The sequence below is a fragment of the Choloepus didactylus genome, chromosome 4, assembly GCF_015220235.1.
Source record: "Choloepus didactylus isolate mChoDid1 chromosome 4, mChoDid1.pri, whole genome shotgun sequence".
NCBI lineage: Eukaryota > Metazoa > Chordata > Mammalia > Pilosa > Megalonychidae > Choloepus > Choloepus didactylus.
Window position 1 is genome coordinate 123,493,544 of NC_051310.1, and position 20,940 is coordinate 123,514,483.

A 20,940-nucleotide genomic window follows, 5' to 3' on the forward strand; every position below is an offset into this window, starting at 1 on the left:
TCCCATATCCCTTCTTTATATCCCCCTCTTATGGACATTTAGCTTTGGTATACTGCCTTTGTTGCAATTAATGGAAGCACATTACAATGATCCTACTAATTATACACTCTAGTTTTCCTTGATTATATTTTTCCCCAATACCATCCCATTCTCAACAACTTGCAAAGTTGACATTCATTTGTTTTCCCACATGTAAAAACATTTCTATATTTATACATTTAATCACCATCATTGACCACTCTAGATTTCACTAAGTAAGTTAATCTCCATTGTAAGAGCCAACCCATCTTGTTGTATCTACATTTCATCAACTTTGGCAAACTAAAACAGAGTATATGTTTTGCAGCTCTTTCAGCTGTAATCTACTTTTATACTGTAGACCTATCTTTGTAGTGGTAAAGATTGAATCTTATTCTTTTCATAGGCTTGTGTCCTTGTGCTGTGACCTTCACAAATGTTTCTTAACCCCTCCACCACCACCACTTAGTTGAGACAGGAAGGCTAGAGGGAGTATTCAGAGAAATGCCCTTGTCCCAGGTGAGATCACACTTTGGTAAAAAGTTTTCCTCTGGAAAGTACATTTTTATTATGGAGAAGTTTCAGGGTATATTTCACAATGGTTATTCTTACCCTCCCTGTGGTGGTTTGAAGCTCTTATGTACCCCAGAAAAGACCATGTTCTTTTAATCCATTCCTCTGGGTGCCAACCTGTTGTAGTGGGACCTTTCGGTTAGGCTAGTTCAATTGAGATGTGACCCACCCCATTCAAGGTGGGTCTTAATCCTTTTACTGGAGTCCTTTATGAGAGGATGAAACACATACAGAAGCTGAGAGATGAAGCCCAGAGAGCTCAGAGAAGCCCCAGGGAAGCTGAGAGACAAGGACACATCCACAGAAGCTCAGAGAGGAAGCCAATGGAAACAGAAACTGAAAGCAGTGAAACCCGGGAGTGAAGGAATGGCAAACGCTGGCCATGTGCCTTCCCATGAGACATGGGTGTCCTGGATGCCAGCAGCCTGTCTTCAGAGTCCTGTTGATGCCTTGAGTTGGAAATTTTCATGGCCAAAGAACTGTAAATTGTAAGTTAATAAATCCCCATTGTAAAAGCCAATCCATTTCTGGTATATTGTATTTTGTCAGCTTTAGCAAACCAAAGCACTCCCCCCTGCCAGGGGCCATGAGAGGGTCTTTCTTGGTTCTTCACTGTGAGAATCTGATAAAATTCCTAGAGGTAAATCCTATAAAAGTGTGGGGGCCCCCTAAGACTCATGGAGGGTTTCTAAGGCTGCAGCCCCAGGAGTTTTATTCTCATATTAGTCTAAATTCAGCCTTCAGCAATCCATCAAAATTACCATTTAAATTTTCCTATTAGTCTATATCTCCAGCAGCTTTGACTGGAGGTAATAGATTTCAGCTGGGACTCTCTAGTTCTCTACAGATTTTGGGCCTGCAGTCTCAGTTCTCTAATTGGTACAACAAAGTTCTTGATTTCAGTTTGTACAGCTACGAATCTCTAAGCAGATGGCTTGCTACACAAGATGGACTTCAAAGTTCAGTAACAAAAACTGAGTCAAGTTCTGCTGTTTACTACCTTTTATTTAGTTTTGACTAACTTCTCTAAATATATCAACTCTAAAATAAGTATCTTAGACTATTTTTTGATCCATACGTGTTCTTAAATTCTTGCATTAAGATGGAATTTAGTGTTTAATCTGCCAATAAAATCAACCAGATCAACATTTCATAGCCCATATGGCCCATACACTTTATTCTCAAAGTTTACCAACATATTCTGTGGGGGTAGGGTCCCTTATAGTATGCCAGCAAAAGGGACAGTGACTTGGGCTGTCCACTGCTGAGGATGAAGCCAGTCATCAACCCTTGCAGAACAAGCATTCAGGACACAGGATGCCCCATGCATGGAAATTCTCTTCGGCTCCATTTTAAACAAGAGTTCGTGCAGTTCTCTGCAAACAGTTTCCACAGATCTCAGCTTGGCTCCCAAACCCACTCAGTCCCCAGCGTTCAGCCCTTGAGGTAATTCTGGGCTTCTTAACAGACTGCAATTGGTCTATGTCAGGATATACGATCTGAACTTCCCGCCTCCCGTATTTGCACCTATAGAAGTGGCCGCTCTGCTAAGCTGCCAGGAAGCTTTGAACCGATTGGATCTTTCCGCGCCCAATGGGAGGCCGCCTGCTGCGCGGATGGGCCGGGCCCGCGGCGCCGCTGCGACCGTTGCCGGGACACCGCGTAAACATCCGAGCGTGCGGCGCGGCTGCGGCCCAGCGGCGCGGCTGGCGACTGCCTTTACTGTAGAAGCAGGTGTTGCCGGAGCTGGGAGAGGGGTTTTCGTCAACCAAGATGGTGAGCTGTTTGGGGGACTCGGAACGACCTGTTTATTTATTGATTTAATTATAGTTAGGGCTCTTCCTGCTTCTAAAAAAGGTTTTGAAGTGCCTAATCTGAGAATTAAGTGGGAAACTTTGTGTTTGCTTTCCGAGGCCTCAGGTGCTATTTATTATTTTCGCGGTAGCTTCCAGCCTTTTCTGTAGTTTCCCCGCGCTGTTTGCGATACATCTTTAAATCAGTGGGGTAGAATCTTGTTTCCTTTATTTCTTTAAATTTGGGAAAAGATGAAGAACCTCGGAACAGAATGAGTGGAAATAAAAATCCTGGCAAGAGTGAACGGATGAGTACCTGCAGGTTGACGTATTAAGTTGATATTAGTAAAACCTGACCAGCTTCAGAATAGCACTTTATAGCCGGGAGTGGGGGGTGGGATGGAGTGGAGAAATTCCCAGTGTAGTGGTGGACAGCTGAGTCTCTAGAGCTAGCCTGTCTTTGAATCCTGTTACTGCTTTCTGAAATAGCTGCAGACTCTTGGGTAAATTGCTTTTTACTTTTCGTCCCTCTATAAAATGGGAAATAGTAATAGCACCTACTTCATAGGATTATTGTAACGGTTAATGAGTTAATACAAGCAAAGCCTGGCACAGGGTAAGAACTCAATTTTCTTTTTTTTTTTTTTAACATACATGTATTGTAAATATATCCCTATAGCCATTACCACCTTTACTCTTTTATTATGGTATACTTCTCTGAATTTAGGAAGGAATACAAAGGATGTTCATTTATTAGTTACCTATATTGTATCATTTGTTACTGGAGTTTACATCAATATATTTAAAAATTATAGATTTTGGAATATTAAAGTATGCATACTTTTTTTTGTTTTTGCATTCTAGACTTCCAAAAGGACACCTTTGAGCTTTAGTGAAAGGCATCAGAAATTAGTAGATGAAAACTACTTAAAAAAACTGCATGTCCAGGCTCTTAAAAGGATAGAGAATCAAATCAGAGACCTGAGAGTGCAGAATGAAAATGACGACCGTGTTGAACGCAGGAGATTTCTCAGACTATTACAGAATGAACAGTTTGAGTTGGATATGGAAGAGGCCATACAAAAGGTAAATTTTGATATTCATTATTACATTATTTTTTCTTCATTTTTCTCCTTGAAAACGGTGAAAGTGGACTGGTGAAACTGGAATTGAGTGGAGACAGACAATAGCTTCAGGTAAAGGATGTCTCACTGTGAGTCTGCTTAGTTTAGTGGTAAAGAACTGGGTCTCTTTAGCTAGACTGCATGTCTTTGAATCGTAGTACTGCAATCTGTTGTGCAACTGTGGGTAAGTTGCTTTTACTTTTTATGCCTCATCTATAAAATGGGGCATAACAATAGTATTCATAGGATTGTTGTAGTTAATGAGTTCATACACGCAACACCCTTCAAACAGTGCCTGGCACAGGGTAAGTCCTCAATTTTGTAACATAAATTTGAAATCCATAATTAGTAACTTCCACACATTTGTTCACATAAGTACAATTATGTTGCTTTCCATAAAATTCTAAAGACAAACATTTATATTTAAGAATGCCTTTTTTTAATTTACTGAAATCAAAACATGCATTGTTTGGTTGTAGAAAATGAACTCTTTTGTATTAAGTATGTATTAACTAATATTTTTGATTTTTGAAATATTGCCTTAAAGAATTCAGTTATATATGTGTATGTGTATATACGTGCACACACACACACACACACACACATAAATATCCTTAAATACGTAAATAAGTTTTCATTGGGAATTTCTAAATGTTTTAAGGGATCAATGTAGTAAGAAAAGGGATACACATGAGAAAGGAAATCAGATGTATAAGAGAAATTAGTTCTCATGAATGTGAAAAGCATATTCTAATATTTTGCTATTAAAAATTTTTTTTTAAAGTTTCTTATTTGAGTAGTTGGAGGTGTACAGAAACATGATGCAGGAAGTACAAAGTTCCCATATACCTCCTCTCACACACACAGTTTTCCCTATTATTAACATTTTGCATTAGAGTGGTACAATATCATTATAATTATGCTGTTAACCTTAGTGCACTGTTTACATTGTGTCGTACAGTTCTGTAGTTTTGTGCACGCGTGTGTGTTAACTTGTATACAACCTAAGATTTCCTTTTCCCCCTTTTCCAATATACTAGTCAGTGGTGTTAATTACATACACATAGTTATGCCTCCATCCCCATCATCCACTGCCAAACTTTTCCATCACCCCAAACAGAAAGTTCATACCGAAGAAACATTAACTCCCATTTTCCCTCTGCCCTCTTTGTGTAGCCTATATTCTAGTTTCTGACTTCATGAATATCTTCATTCTGCTTGTTTCTTATAAGTGAATCATACAGTATTTGTCCATCTGTGTATGGCTTATTTTGCGCAACATGATGTCTTCAAGGTTCATCCATATTGTAGCATGCATCAGAACTTCATTTCTTTTTACTGCTAAATTATCAATTGTATGTATCTATATATCACATTTTGTTTATCCGTTCATCTGTTGATTGGCAATTGGATTCCTTCCACCTTTTGGCAATTGTGAATAACACTGTAATGAACATCAGTGTGCAAATGTCTGTTTGAGTCCCTGCTTCCAATTCTTATTTCAGTATTTTTTGAGTGCCTGATGTATGTTAAACATTTGACAGAAGTTGTGGGGAATAGCAAAAGCAAGTTTTAAAAGTCTACTTCTCTTTATTACAAATTCCAAGTGCTAAGACGTGATTTTTTAACCCTGTGCAAGCAGATCCTAAGGATTAGATTTTTTTGTTCTTTTTATTCTTATTTTTCTTTAATTTTTAAGAAAACGCAATATGTCATATCAACTCTCCTGTGCAATCTTCAGTATGCGTCTTACAAAATATGGATGTTTTCTTACATAGTAGTGCCATAATGCCATTATCTCACCTAACAAAATTATAAATTCTGATATAATTTAATACCATTCTATAATATCTTGATAATGTGCTCTGACACACAAAGTTTTAGATTTTGAGGAAGTCCAGTTTATTTATTTTTCCTTTTGCTGTGTGTGCTTTTGGTGTCATATCCAAGAATCCATTGCCTTGTATAAGATCCTCAAGATTTTCCTCTGTGTTTTCTTCTAGGGGTTTGTTTAGCGCTTATATTTAGGTCATTAATCCACTTTGAGTTAATTTTGTTTATTGTGTGAGGTAGGGGTCCACTGTCATTCTTTTGCATGCGGCTATCCAATTTTCCCAATACCATTTGTTGGTGTCTTCTAGGATTCTCCTTTGTACAAAGTTACTATTTTTTACTTTGTAATTACTGTATATTTTTAAGGTGATACTTTGAGACTGTGTAAATATCCTACGTTTTTGCGCACTAATTCACTGATGAATCTTGCCTACAGCAATTATTCCTGTGGGGTTCTAATAATAGTTTTCTATATCCCTCATTTCTTCTTGCTTTACTAATTGGAATTCTTCTGTAAGGAATCAGGAATCAGGATCCATGATCCTCCATATATTTATTTATTCATTTGTTATTTATTCTTGTCAACATAGCTTCATTGATATTTCTTCTATTTAATTTATAATGCAGTAATATCAATATTTATTTTATTCTTTGTTTATAATCCAGTACTAATGATGTCTACTTTGTTGCTCAGATTGTTCTAATGGTTGACCTTTGGGAAAGGTCTCTTTGAAGTTTTCTTCTGTGTGCTTTCAACATACTCTCATACTTTTATTCAATTATTTTTTAAGCATTTGCTTGCTTTCTAGCACCACAAGTTGCTCCAGGCTTATCTTGTACTTTCCTTGCCTTGGAATGAACTAGTTCTCCAAGGAGTCTTGGTTCCTTTTATTAGAGACTGATAGTTAAAAACCAAGATCTAAATGTTAGCTGTGTTTATTACTACAGGGGTTTAATGGTTTCTAGTTCTCTAAATGGAAAGAACTAGGAAATACATGTTTTTTTGTTTGTTTGTTTTTTAAATTTTCCAGCTGCTAAAACAAATACCGTACAGTGAGTTGGCTTAAAAAAATGGGAATTTATTGGCTCACAGTTTTTGAGGCTAGAAGTCCAAAATTGAGGCGTCAGAAAGGTGTTGCTTTCTCCCTGAAAACTGTGGTTTTCTGGGGCTGGCTGATGGTGATCCTTGGCCTTTGACTTTTCTGTCATATGGCAATGGATATGGTGTTGTCTTCTCCTTTCTCCTCTGGGTTCTGTTGACTTCCAGTTTCTTGCTCTTCCTGTTACTTCTTTTCGATGTCCAATTTCCTTTGCTTACAAGGACTTCAGTTATGTTGGATTAAGGCCCAGCCTCATTCAGTTTGGGCACATCTTGACTAATAACATCTTCAAAGTCCTATTTACAAATTGTTTTACATCCAAAGGATCAGGGGTTTGGACTTGAATATGCCTTTTGTGGGGACATGATGCAATCCCCAATCCCCAACGTATATGTACTGAGACATACCCACACATCCATGTTTACTTTTGTAAACTCTTGTGAGAAATAAACTTAATACTACAATACTGTTTTGAGTACAGTTCTTTTTGTCTTCATTTTATTCTAACTATCTATTCAAAATACTGTTTCCCAAAGTTGCTGTCAGCTCCTTTTCTACCTCTGGCCTTCAGTGAGGTTATGTCATTAATCTGCAAAACAGTTAATTTGTCACAGCCTGCATTTCAGCCTGGTTGATTTCTTTCTTTTTTAAATCTTTTTATGGTGAAATAATTATATATTCCCAGAAATTTGCAAAGACAGTACAGAGACGTCCAGTGTGCCCTTCACCTTGTTTCCCCCAATGGTTGCATTTTTTTTTTCCCCAGTGGGATCCAAGTTTAATTAAAAAAACAAACACCTATTTGTTTATGTGCTTAGAATATTTCTAAGCTGAACAACCTTGGCAAGCGGGGCCAGGTGAGCAGATCTTTACTTTTCACTTTATACCTACCGTTCTATTTTGATTTTTTTTTCTTACCAGCAGCATCGTTACTTTTATAAAAAGTTTGGTCCAAACCTTCCAGCCCGAGTTTTGTCTTGGAAACAATGCCCAGGATAAAACTTCGCATCTTCATTGTCAAGGCCCAAGAACTTTAAGTAGAGGACTAGAATCCTTAGCCTACCCTCCCATTAATTACCAAATGTGCCTAACCTTAGAGTTGGCCTCAGGTCACCCTCTCCTTGTCCCTCATTTCCTCAGTCCTTCCATGGTGATATCATGTAGACCCATGGCTTTTCAATTTGTCGAACACTGATAATTTTTAGCCCAGACCCCCACCCCACCCCCACCTTGAATTACGAACACGTACATCACAACTGTCTACTCAACAGCTCCAACTAGATGTTTAATAGACATCTTAAATTTAACACATCCAAAACTGACCTCTTTTTCTTTGAAAAACTTCTACCCCCAGCCTTCCAAGTATCAGTTGGAAGTCAATTGGGCCCAAAACTTGGAGTTAAGAGAATGACTTTTGGTCAGTAGAGTCTGACCAACAATGTCAGCTACCTAAAAACAAAGGTAGTCTTGGGTATTGAGATAAAAAAATATCATGTAATCATTAAAACGTTTCTGAAATATGTTTAAAGTTAACTCATTTTAAGCGCATGGTTTGGATTTTGCCATTTTAATACCTTTTGAATACAAGTCACTTTTTGCAAGCTAGGAAACAGAATCACACTAAGCCAGTTTAGTCTTCTAGTGATCTAGACCCAGTCTTTCCATCTTCAGCAGAAGGCCATAATAATACAAGGGGCTAACAAGGGGGTTGTAAAACTCGAAGTAACCACTTTTCTACATTTTTCATTAGGAAACAACCAAAATTCCGGTCCTTGAAGCCTGATATAAATATCTTGATTTACAAAAGGACAGAATGACCCAAATCATATGCTGGCCACCCTTTCAGCTAACCATATCAAAACTGGTCAAGGACTGGTGGAGAAAGTGTTTACATTTTGAAAACCTGCTCTGAGGTTTTAAAATTTTCTGGTTGCTGTCAATAAGAAATTAAATAATATACTACAGATGCACCCACATTAATATTTGATTTTATCAAAGTCTTTCCCGGAATACAAAGTTAGAGATAAGTGTAGGAGATAAGATACTTAGAAATTTTCAAAATAAATTACTTAGTAATAAGAAATTATACATACCACATTTTTCCATTTGTCACAAGAACAATTGAGAATGAGGACTATTTAAAAGAAACATTCAGCTCTAAAAAGGGTGGTGGTGGTGGTGGTTAACACTTTCCACTACAGAATAACTTCCTGCTTCCCTATACAATTAACATTGCTATTCTACTATGATACAAGTCAAGTTGAAAAACTCATCAGGAGCTTTTGCCAGCGCCAGGAGATGAAAAATAAAGCATGCCCTAGTTAGCTAATTGTAAGCTCAATTAGCATCTTTGGGATGGACCCATAAAATCTGGCCAGAGTTTTGTTAAACATCTGCACACTGCAGAATTCCTTAGCCCATAGCCAGTTTTTGCCCAGCATCTTAAAGCTGGGCTCAGTCCCATCAGTGACTCTTCTCTGGGCTGAGATGGGTGCTAGTCATCAAAGTCTGGAATGTCATCGTAGGAGTAACCCCGGTAGCCTTTGGATGCATAATAGGCGATGCGCAGGTTGTAAAAACCTGGTAGGGACACCAGCATGCCAGTGATCAGGATGGCAATGGCCCAGTCTGCCTCCCCCTTTGCTGATGTAGCCAGCCAGCAAGAGGGAGCCTATGATGATGAGAAAGGTGCCAATCAAAAAACAGCACGATGGCAAGCGCAATGGCCATATAAGGAAACTTAGGAGGACTTCTCTTAAACTGAAGGTCAATGTAGCCATCATCTGTGCTGGAGAGCCTTGAGTATTTCACTTTACTACTGGGGATTCCAGTAGCCAGGTTGGTACGAGACAGCATCATAACAAGCTGACACAGCTACAGTTGGAGCACTGCATCAGGCTGCCCGCGTGTGGAGAGCTTGCCCACGGTTGGCAGCCAAGGCCTCCGAGGCTGCATGGCATGCCCCACCTAACTGTCATCCAGCTTATACCCTGGTTGCATTTTACATAACTATTGTATAATATCAAAACCGGGAAATTGACATTGGTACACTGTGTGCACATAGTTCTATATCATTTTAGCCCATGTGTAGATTTGTGCACACAGCACTGCAAAAGATCATCACCACAAAGATCGTACTCATAATACCCCTGTTAGTCATACCCACTTCCCTCAATGCCCATTATCTCTAACCCCTGGAAGGCCTAATTTGTTCCGCATCTCTATAAGTTTGTAATTTCAAGAATGTTATTCATGGAATCAAGTGTGTGTGATTTCATACATATGCAGAATCATAGGCATGTGGCCTTTTGAGATTGGCTTTTTTCACTTACTATAATGCCCTTGAGATTTATCCAAGTGGTTATGTATTTCAATAGTTCATTCTTTTCATTGCTGAATAGTATAGCATAGTATGGATGTACTTGTTGACTTCTTTTTAAAATTCACCTACTGTAAAATTCGTTTTTTGTATTGTACAGTTCAGTAGGTTTTGACGAAGGCACAGATTGTGTGCTCATTGTCATAATGTCATACAGAACAATTACATCAAACCAAAAATGCCCTTAGGCTTCCTCTTTATAGTCAACTCGATCCCCAACCCTCAATCCCTGGCAACTATTGTTTTCATTTTTTGTCCCAATAGTTTTTCCTTTTCCACAGTATCATATAAATGAAATTATATACTATATCACTTTTTGGGTCTGGCTTCTTTTACTAAGCAAAATTCATATAGCATTCCATATTGTTGCATGAATCAGTCATTTTAGTTGCTAAACAGTATAGTAGTAATCCACTGTATGGATATACCACTTTGTTTATCCATTCACAGGATGAAAGAAATCTGGGTTTTTCAGGTTTTGGGTGATTTTAAATAGAGCGGGTATAAACATTTGCCTATGAGATTTTGTGTGAGCGTACATTTTCATTTCTCTTGGGTAGATATCTGGGAGTTGGGCTGCTGTGTCATATGATAAGCATGTGCCTCATTTTATAAGAAACTGCCAAACTGTTTTCTAAAGTTGCTGTACTATTTTTCATTTCCACAAGAAATGTATGAGAATTCCAATTGCTTTGCATCCTCACAAGCACTTGCTATTCCTTTTTAAATTCAGTTTTATTGAGATATATTCACATACCATACAATCATCCATGGTGTTCAATCATCTGTTTATGGTACCATCATACAGTTATGCATTCATCACCCCAATCCATTTTTGACCATTTTCCTTACACCAGAAAGAATCAGAATAAGAATAAAACAATAAAAGTAAAAAAGAACACCAAATCATCCCCCCCATCCCACCCTATATTTCATTTAGTTTTTGTCCCCGTTTTTCCACTCATCCATCCATACACTGGAAAAAGGGAGTATGATCCGCAAGGTTTTCACAACCAAACTGTCACCCCTTGTAAAAACGATAATAAAAATAAAATGTCATACAATACAATATAATAGTAAGGACAGAATACAACACCATTACCAAGAATCCCATATCCCTCCCTTATATCCTCTTCTCATACACAATTAGCTTTGGTATATTGCCTTTGTTACATTTAATGGAAGCATATTACAATGTTACTGTTGACCATAGACTCCAGTTTGCTTTGATTATGTTTTTTCCCAAATATCATCCCTTTTTTCAACACTGCATGGTTGACATTCGTTTGTTCTCCCACATGTAAAAACGTTTTTATATTTGTACATTTAGTAACAGTCATTGGCCAGTCCAGTTTTTGCCAAATTACACAGTCCCAGTCTTTATCATCTATCTTTACCTCTGGTGTCATACATTCCCCATCCCACCTCTTTCAGCTTTACTTGCAGACATCTTTGTTCAGTGTACTTACAATATTGTGCTACCATCACACAGTATTATGCTATCTATTTCTGGATCTATACGATCAATCCTGCTGAACATTCTGTAGTCCTTCAGCATCAAATGACCGATCTCTACCCTCTTTCAATCTCTTGATTGCCTGTGATATCAGCTTTTTTTTTCTAATTAAATTCAGTTTTATTAAGATATATTCATATACCATACACTCATCATCTATGGTGTAAATCAGCTGTTCACAGTGCCATCATATAGTTATGCATTCATCAACCCAATCTGTTTTTGAACATTTTCCTTATACCAGAAAGAATCAGAATAAGAATAAAAAATAAAAGTACAAAAGAATACCTAAATCACCCCCATCCCCCCTATTTTTCATTTAGTTTTTGTCCCCATTTTTCTACTCATCTATCCATATACTGGATAAAGGGGGTGTGATCCACAAGGTTTTCACAGTCACTCTGTCACCCCTTGTAAGCTATATTGTTATACAACCATCTTCAAGAGTCAGGGCTACTGGGTTGGAGTTTGGTAGTTTCAGGTATTTACTTCTATCTATTCCAATACATTAAAACCATGCCGAAGGACTAAGAATGTTCAGCAGGATTGATCGTATAGATCCAGAAATAGATTGTATAACACTCTGTGCTGGTAGCACACTATTGTAAGTACACCAGATACTATCCCTTTTTCAGCACTCTGCATGGTTGACATTCATTTGTTCCCCCATATGTAAAAACATTTTTGTATTTGTGCATTTAGGAACAGTCATTGGCCACTCCAGTTTTTGCCAAATTATACAGTCCCAGTCTTTATCATCTATCTTTATACCTTTGGTGTCATACATTCCCCTATCCCACCTCTTTCAGCTTTACTCACAGACATCTTTGTTCAGTGTACTTACAATATTGTGCTACCATCACACAGTATTATGCTATCTGTTTCTGGATCTATGCAGTCAATCCTGCTGAGCATTCTGTAGTCTTTCAGCATCAAATGTCTGATCTCTACCCTCTTTCTATCTCCTGGTAGCCCATGTTATCAACTTTTAACTCTCAAAGTTTGCTCATTAATGTTAGTTCATATTAGTGAGGCCATACAGTATTTGTCCTTTTGTTTCTGGCTAACTTCACTCAACATAATGTCCTCAAGGTTCATCCACGTTATTTATTCTATGTTCCATGTCTTTGTTCTGTCTTACAGCTGCATAATATTCCATCATGTGTATATAACAGTTTGTTTATCCATTCGTCTGTTGATGGACATTTGGGCTGCTTCCGTCTCTTGGCAGTCGTGAATAATGCTGCAGTAAACATCAGTTTACAAATGTCTGTTTGTGTCTTAACTTTCAGTTCCTTTGAGCATATACCTAGCAATGGAATAGCTGGGTCATATTGCAAATCTATACTTAGCTTCATGAGGAACCTCCAGATTGTCTCCCAGAGTGGTTGCACTATTCTACATTCTCACCAACAATGGATAAGTGTGCCTCTTTCTCCACATCCTCTCCAGCACTTGTAATTTTCTGGTTTTTGGATAATGTCCATTCTGGTAGGTGTAAGATGATACCTCATTATGGTTTTGATTTGCATTCCCCTAATAGTGAAGTTGAGGATTTTTTCCTATGTTTTTGAGCCATTTATATTTCCTCTTCAGGAAAGTGTCTGTCCATGTCTTTTGCCCATTATTAAATTGGGTTTTTTGTCTTTCTCTTGTTGAGTTGTAGGATCACTTTATATATTCAGGATATTAAACCCTTACCTGACATGCGGTTTCCAAATATTGTCTCCCATTGTGTAGGCTGCCTGTTTACCTTTCTGAGAAAGTCCTTTGATGTACAAAAGTGTTTGATTTTGAGGACATCCCATTTGTCTATTTGTTCTTTGCTTGCTTGCGCTTTGGGTGTAAGGTCTAGGAAACCACTTCCTATCACAAGATCCTTAAGATATTGCCCTACATTTTCTTCTAAGAGTCTTACGGTCTTAGCGCTAATGTTTAGGTCTTTGATCCATTTCGAGTTAATTTTTATATAAGGTTGTGAGATAGGGGTCCTCTTTTGTGTTTTTGAAAATGGATATCCAGTTCTCCAAACACCGTTTATTGAAGAGGCTGCCCTGTCCCAGTTGCTTTGGCTTGACTGCCTTATCAAAGATCAGTTGTCCGTAGATGCAAGAGTCTATTTCTGAACACTCAATTCGATTCCATTGGTTGATACTGCTATCCTTATACCAGTACCAGGCTGTTTTGAGCACTGTAGCTTTGTAATATGCTTCAAAGTCGGGTAGTGTGAGACCTCCCACTTTGTTCCTCTTTCTCAAGACATTTTTGGCTATTCAGGTCACCTTGCCTTTCCAAATAAATTTGGTTATTGGTTTTTCTATTTCTGCAAAGTAAGTTGTTGGGATTTTAATTCGTATTGCATTGACTCTATGAATCAGTTTAGGTCAAATTGACATCTTAATTATATTTAGTCTTCCAATCCATGAACAGGGTGTGTTCTTCCATTTTTTCAGGTCCGTTTTTTCTTCTAGCGGTTTCTTGTAGTTTCTTTGTATAGGTCTTTTGTGGCCTTCGTTAAGTTTATTCCAAAATACTTGATTCTTTTGGTTGCTGTTGTAAATGGAATTTTTTTTTCATTTCTTCCTCTTGTTGCACATTATTTGTGTATAAGAACACTACAGATTTTTGCATGTTGATTTTGTAGCCTACCACTTTTCTGTATTCATTGATTAGCTCTGATAGCTTTGCTGTTCATTTTTCTGGATTTTCTACATATAGAATCATGTCATCTGCAAACAGTAAAAGTTTTACTTCTTCCTCTCCAATTTGGATGTTTTTTATTTCTTTTTCTTGCCTAATTGCTGTATCTAGAACTCCCAGCACAATGCTGAGTAACAGTGGTGACAGTGGGCATCCCTGTCTTGTTCCTGATCTTAGAGGGAAAGCTTTCAGTCTCTCCCCATTGAGTACAATGTTACTTATGGATTTTTCATATATTGCCTTTATCATACTGAGAAAATTCCCTTCTATTCCTATCCTTTGAAGTGTTTTCATCAAGAAAGGATGTTGAAATTTGTTGCCTTTTCTGCATCTATCAAGATGATCATGTGGTTCTCTGCTTTGATTTATTGATGTAGTGTATTACATTAATTGATTTTCTTGTGTTGAACCAGGCTTGCATACGTGGAATAAAACTCACTTGGTCATGGTGTATAATTCTTTTTAAATGCTGGTGGATTAGATTTGCAAGGATTTTGTTGAGGATTTTTGCATCTATATTCATTAAAGAGATTGGTCTATAATTTTCTTTTTTTTGTAGTATCTTTGTCTGATTTTGGTATTAGGGTGATGTTGACTTCATAAAATGAGTTGGGTAGCTTTCCTTCCTCTTCAATTTTTTTGAAGAGTTTGAGCAGGATTGGTATTATTTCTTGAATGCTTAATAGAATTCACATGTGAAGCCATCTGTTCCTGGGCTTTTCTTTTTGGGGAGCTTTTTGATGAGTGACTCAGTCTCTTGTGATTGGTTTGTTGAGGTTGTGTGTTTCTTCTGGAGTCAATGTTGGTTGTTTATGCTTTTCTAGGAAGTTGTCCATTTCATGTAAGTTGTCTAGTTTATTAGCATATAGTTGCTCATAGTATCTTCTCATTATCTGATTTATTTCTTCAGGGTCAGTAGTTATGCTTCCTTTCCTGTTTCTGATTGCATTTATTTGCACCTGCGCTCTCTCTCTCTCTTTTTTTTGTTAGCCTAGCTAGGGGTTCATCAATTTTGTTGATTTTCTTGAAGAACGAGTTTCTGGTTTTATTGATTCTCTCTATTGTTTTCCTGTTCTCAGTTTCATTTATTTCTGCTCTAATCTTTGTTATTTCTTTCCTTCTGTTTGTTTTGGGGTTAGTTTGCTGTTCTTTCTCTAGTTCTTCCAGGTGGACAGTTCATTTCTCAATTTTTGCTTTCTCTTTTAATATAGGTGTTTAGGGTAATAAATTTCCCTCTCAGCATTGCCATTGCTGCATCCCATAAGTTTTGATATGTTGTGTTTTCATTGTCATTTACCTTGTGATATTTACTAATTTCTCTTGTAATTTCTTCCTTTACCCCCTGGTTTTCTAAGAGCGTGTTGTTTAGTTTCCATATATTTGTGATTTTACAATCTTCTGCCTGTTATTTATTCCCAACTTCATTCTGTTATTATCTGAGAAAGTGTTTTTTACAATATCAGTATTTTTAAATTTGTTGAGACTTGCTTTGTGACCCAACATGTGATCTATCCTAGAGAATGTTCCATGAGCACTTGAGAAAAATGTGTATCCTGCTATTGTGGGGTGTAGTGTTCTATAAAGGTCTGTCAAGTCTAGTTCATTTATCATACAATTCAGATCTGTTTCCTTACTGATCCTCTGTCTAGATGTTCTGTCCATTGATGAGAGTGGTGTATTGAAGTCTCCAACTATTATTGTAGAGTTATCTACTTTTCCTTTCAGTGTTCTCAGTATTTGCCTCATGAATTTTGGAGCACTCTGGCTTGGTGCATAAATATTTATGATTGTTATGTTTTCTTGATGAATTGACCCTTTTATTAATATATAGTGTCCTTCTTTGTCTCATTTAATTGTTTTACTTTTGAAGTCTAATTTGTCTCATATTAGTATAGCTATTCCCACTTTTTTTCTGGTTGCTGCTTGCATGAAATATCTTTTTGCAACCTTTCACTTTCAGCCTATTTTTGTCCTTTGTCTAAGGTGAGTTTCTTGTAGACAGCATACAGATGGGTCCTGTTTTTTAATCCATTCTGTCAGTCTGTGTCTTTTTATTGGGGAGTTTAATCCATTAACATTTAGTGTTATTACTGTAAGGGCAATACTTTCTTCTGCCTTTTTGTCTTTTGGATTTTATATGTCTTGTCTTATTTTTTACTCTCGCTCTTTTTCCCCTTCCTGACAATCTTCATTTCTACACTCTTCTCCAAACCTCTTTTACCTCTCTTTTCCTATCAGCCTGAAGGACTCCCTTTAGTATTTCTTGTAGCACCAGTCTCTCATTCACAAACTCTGTCAGTGTCTGTCTGAAAATATTTTAATCTCTCCCCTCATTTTTGAGGGACAGTTTTGCTGGATATAAGATTCTTGGTTGGCACTTCTTCTCTTTCAGTATCTTAAATATATCATATCACTGCCTTCTCACCTCCATGGTTTCTGCGGGGAAATCTGTACATAGTCTTATCAAGCTTCTTTTGTATGTGATGGATTGCTTTTCTCTTGCTGCTTTCAGAATTCTTTTTGTCTTTGACATTGGACAGTCTGATCAGTAAGTGTCTTGGAGTAGGTCTATTGGGGTCTATTCTGTTTGGTGTGCTCTGTACTTCTTGAATCTGTAATTTTCTGTCTTAAGAGTTGGGAAATTTTCAGTGATTATTTCTTCTGTTACTCTTTCTGCCCCCCTTTCCCCTCTCTTCTCCCTCAGGGACACCCATAACACATATATTTGTGTGCTTCATAGTGTCACTCAGCTCCCTAAGATCCTGCTCATATGTTTCCATTCTTTTCACCATCTGTTCTTTGGTGTGTATGAATTCAAATGTTTGGTCTTCCAGTCACTTATCTTTTCTTCTGCCTGTTCAAATCTACTGTTGTATCCCTTGATTGTCTTTTTCATCTCCTCCATTATGCCCTTCATTCTCATAAGTTCTGCCATTTGTTTTTTCAAGTTTATGACTTGTTTTTTATGGTCATCCAGTGTTTTCCTTATATTCTTTATCTCTTTTGCTGTATCTTCCCTCAGTTCAGTGACTTGATTTTTGAATTCATTTAGGAGATTTGTTTGAACAACTTTAATTAGTTCTTCCTTCAGTTCATTGAATTGATTTAGCATTAGTTGCCTCAGCTCCTGTATCTTGGTTGAGCTATTAGTTTGTTCCTTTGACTGGTCCATATTTTTGTGTGTCCTAGTATGGCTCATTATCTTGAGCTGTCTAGGCATCTGACTTTCTTGATTAGTTTATTCTGCAGCTCATTTTCCCTCTTTTACCTGGGGTTTTCTTGTTGGGTGGCTTTGTTCTCTAACGTCTGGTGTTTAGTTCAGCTTATTCTAGGCCTCTAACTTAGGTTCTATTTAATTGATTGGAGTTTTTACCTCTTGTTTTTCTATTTCTTGCCCTGCCTCTGTACAGCCTTTTTGTAAGACGGTCTCCTCAGATATGGTCAACCCCAGTCAGGTTTTCCCAGTCCGGAGAGGCGCTGGTATCAGGAAAAGGATACAGAGTTTCCTTGAGAATGAGACCCTCCTGTGAGGCCTTTAGACTCTGTGATTTTCCTGTGCTGTCCAGCAGGTGGTGCTTGCCCACCCACACTTCCCCACCAGTGTGAGGAGGTATGGAGTCTTTAGTTCTCCTGGTGACCCCGAGGGGGCATGGCTGACAAAAGCTGGTTTTTGAATTCTAGCCCCTGGGGTCTCAGTTCCCCAAAGGAGGGCTGCCACTGGAGCTGGGCCACGCGCCCCCTTCTCCTGGGAAGGTATGGTCTTTAGCAAATTTTCTCCCCCACTGGACTCACTGATCTGTCTCTTGGAGCTATCTTAGCTCTGCTCTTTCCTGGGCCCAAATTGCAAGCCTTTGAGGCCTTCTGTAATGGGCTTCTTAGAATAATTATTAAAAAAAAAAAAAAGAAAAAGAAAAAACGAAAATAAGGACCCAGTATAGACTATTTACAGTCCTTGCAGTTCTGGTGGGCTGTTGAGATGCAAAAAGATAAGAAGTTAAGGGCGATTAGGAACAATCAAGAAACCAGAAATCCAGCTTTTCAGAGAAGGGCCTTGACCCTCTACCTAGGTTTGCGTATGTGCCTGATTCTGTTTGAACCCAGCCTTTCTCCATCTTATGTTTACCCCTGCTCCAAAAGTCTCTGTTTTTATTTTTTTTGCTGTTTTTACCAGTCCTATCTCCTTTCTGCCGGGCTGACTGCTCTGAGATTCTCCAGTGTCTGGTCTCAGTTTAACTGTGGTTGGAGTTTTTTTTATTCAGCAGTCTGAGTTTGTTAATCAGTGCTGCAACTGCAGTTTTCCCCTCTGGTTGTGAGCACCCAGGGCCCCTCCTCCCTCAGGATTGTGCCTGCCTGGGAGGGGCACGGCCCCTGGCCGCGAGAACTTACAGATTTCGCTTATCTCAGCTGCTCAACGTGTTTGTGAGTGTTGTATGAAGTATGTCCAAACTCAAATTCCTCTGCGGTGTCTGGTTGACACAGTTCCTGGTTATGTACCAACTGCCCTGCTATTGCTTTTTTTTTTAATTGAAATTTTTATGGAAGTAATTATAGATTCACAGGCAGTTGTGAGAAATCAGAGAGATCCTGTATACCCTTTACTCCATTTCCCCCAGTGGTAACATTTTGCAAAACCGCAGTACAATATCACAAGGTATCAACAATGATACAATCCACCAGTCTCATTCAGATTTCTCATTTTACTTGTGTGCTTTGTATGTGTATTTATGTCTGTACATTTTTTTAAATCACGTATAGGTTTGTATACCTAACACCATAGGCAAGATACAAAACACTTTCATGACCACGAGGATTCCTTGTTTTGCCCTTTTATAAGCACATTCATCTCCCTCCTGTCTGCACCCCTCATCCATCCATACCTCTACTAATCTGGTCTCCATTTCTACAGATTTGTCATTTTAAGAATTTTATATATAGAACTCAACAATAAAAAGAAAAAAACTCAATTAAAAATGGGCAAGGTATATGAATGGGTGTTTGTCCAAAGAAGATATACAAATGGCTAATAAACATATGAAAAGAAGGTCAAGATCATTAGCCATTAAGGAAATGCAAATCAAAACCATAATGAGGTACCACTTCACACCCTCTAGGATAAGTACAATGAAGAAAAACAAGTTGAAAAATGTTGGTGAAGATGTGGAGAAATTGGGACCCTTTACAAAGCTGGTGAAAATATGAAATGGTGTAGCCATTGTGAAAGTTCAATATTGTTACCATGGGGATAGCAATTCCAATCCTGGGGGTATGTTTAAGGTAAATGAGAACATATGCCCACACAAAAATTTTGATTGAATGTAAATAGCATTATTCATAATAGCCAAAAAGTTAAAACAACCCAAATGTCTATTAAATGATGAATAGATAAACAAGATATGTTATATCCATATAATATTATTCAACCATAAAAAAGGAATGAAATTCTGATACCTTGTTATAGCATGATGAGCATTGAAAACATGATGCTAAGTGAAAGAAGCCAGACACAACGGCCACCTATTGTATGATTCCATTTATATAAAGTGTCCACAATAGGCAAATCCATAGAGATCAAAAGTACATTAGTGATTGCCAGGGGTTGTGGGGAGAAGGGAAATGGTGAGTGACTGTTCATGGGTATGAGGTTTCTTTTTGGGATAATGAAAATGTTCTAGAATTAAATAGTGGTGATGGGTGCCCAACTTTGTGAATGTGCGAAAAACCATTGACTTGTGCATTTTAAAACAGTGAATTTTATGTATGTAAATTATATCTCAAGTTTTAAAAATGCCCTAAGAATTTTATATAAATGGGATCAAGAAGTATAAAATAACCTTTTGGTATTGGCTTTTTTTTTCACTCAGCATACTTCTCTGGAGATTTATTCAACTCATTGCTTTTACCAATATTTTGTACCTTTCTATTGCTAAGTAGTATTCCATGTTATGTATGTACCACAGTTTAGTGGACCATTCACCCATTGAAGGACATCAGAGATGTTTCCAGTTTTTTGCAGTTACGAATAAACCTTCTGTAAACATTCATGTACAGGTTTTTATATAAACATGTTTTTATACAAATTTTTAATTCTCTAGGATAAATGCTTAAAAGTACAATTGCTGGGGTTATATGGTAATTACATATTGGCTTTATGATGAATTGCCAAGCTATTTTCTAGGCTGACTGTACCATTTAATGTTTTCACCCGTAAAGTATGAGCAATGCAGTTTCTCTGTATTTTACCAGCATTTGTTGCCACCCCTATTTTTAATTTTAGATGTCATGATATATTTGTAGTGATATCTCCTTGTAGTTTCATTTTTATTTGAATTTCCTTGATGGCTAATGATGTTGACCATCTTTAATGACCTTATTTGCCTTCTCTATATATTTTTTTTAATTAAGATTTATTCATACACTATACAATCGTCCAAAATGTACAGTCAGTTGATCACATTACCATCATGTAGTTGTTCATTGATCACCCTGATCTGTTTTTCTTACATTTTCTTTGTACCAGAAAAAATGATAATAAGAATAAAAAAAAATAGTGAAAAAAGAACACCCATATCATCCCTCGTACTCCCGCCCTATTTTTCCTTTCGCTTTTTGCCCCTGTTTTTCTACTCATCCATCCATACACTGGATAAAGGGAGTGTGATCCACAAGGTTTTCAAAACCACACTGTCACTCCTTATAAGCTACATTGTCATACAATTGTCTTCAAGAATCAAGGCCACTGGGTTGCAGTTTGATAGTTTCAGGTAATTACTTCTAGGTATTCCAATATATTAAAACTTAAAAAGTAGTATCTATATAGTGCGTAAGAATGTCCACCAGAGTGACCTCTTGACTCCATTTGAATTCTCTCAGCCACTGAAACTTTATTTTGTTTAATTTGGCATCC

General features: G+C 37.5%; 1 protein-coding gene and 1 pseudogene across 1 annotated transcript in view; one reads left to right on the forward strand and one right to left on the reverse strand.

Annotated features, from left to right (window-relative positions):
* Window positions 1-2,274: 2,274 nt before the first annotated feature.
* Window positions 2,275-20,940, forward strand: part of MNS1 (meiosis specific nuclear structural 1) — a 110,725-nt gene continuing 92,059 nt past the window's right edge. The window contains exons 1-2 of the mRNA XM_037833872.1: window positions 2,275-2,367; window positions 3,249-3,470. Coding sequence (XP_037689800.1) covers window positions 2,365-2,367; window positions 3,249-3,470 — 225 coding nt within the window. The 5' untranslated portion in view covers window positions 2,275-2,364. The remainder of the gene's footprint in view (window positions 2,368-3,248; window positions 3,471-20,940) is intronic.
* LOC119531971 lies at window positions 8,936-9,309 on the reverse strand (annotated as a pseudogene).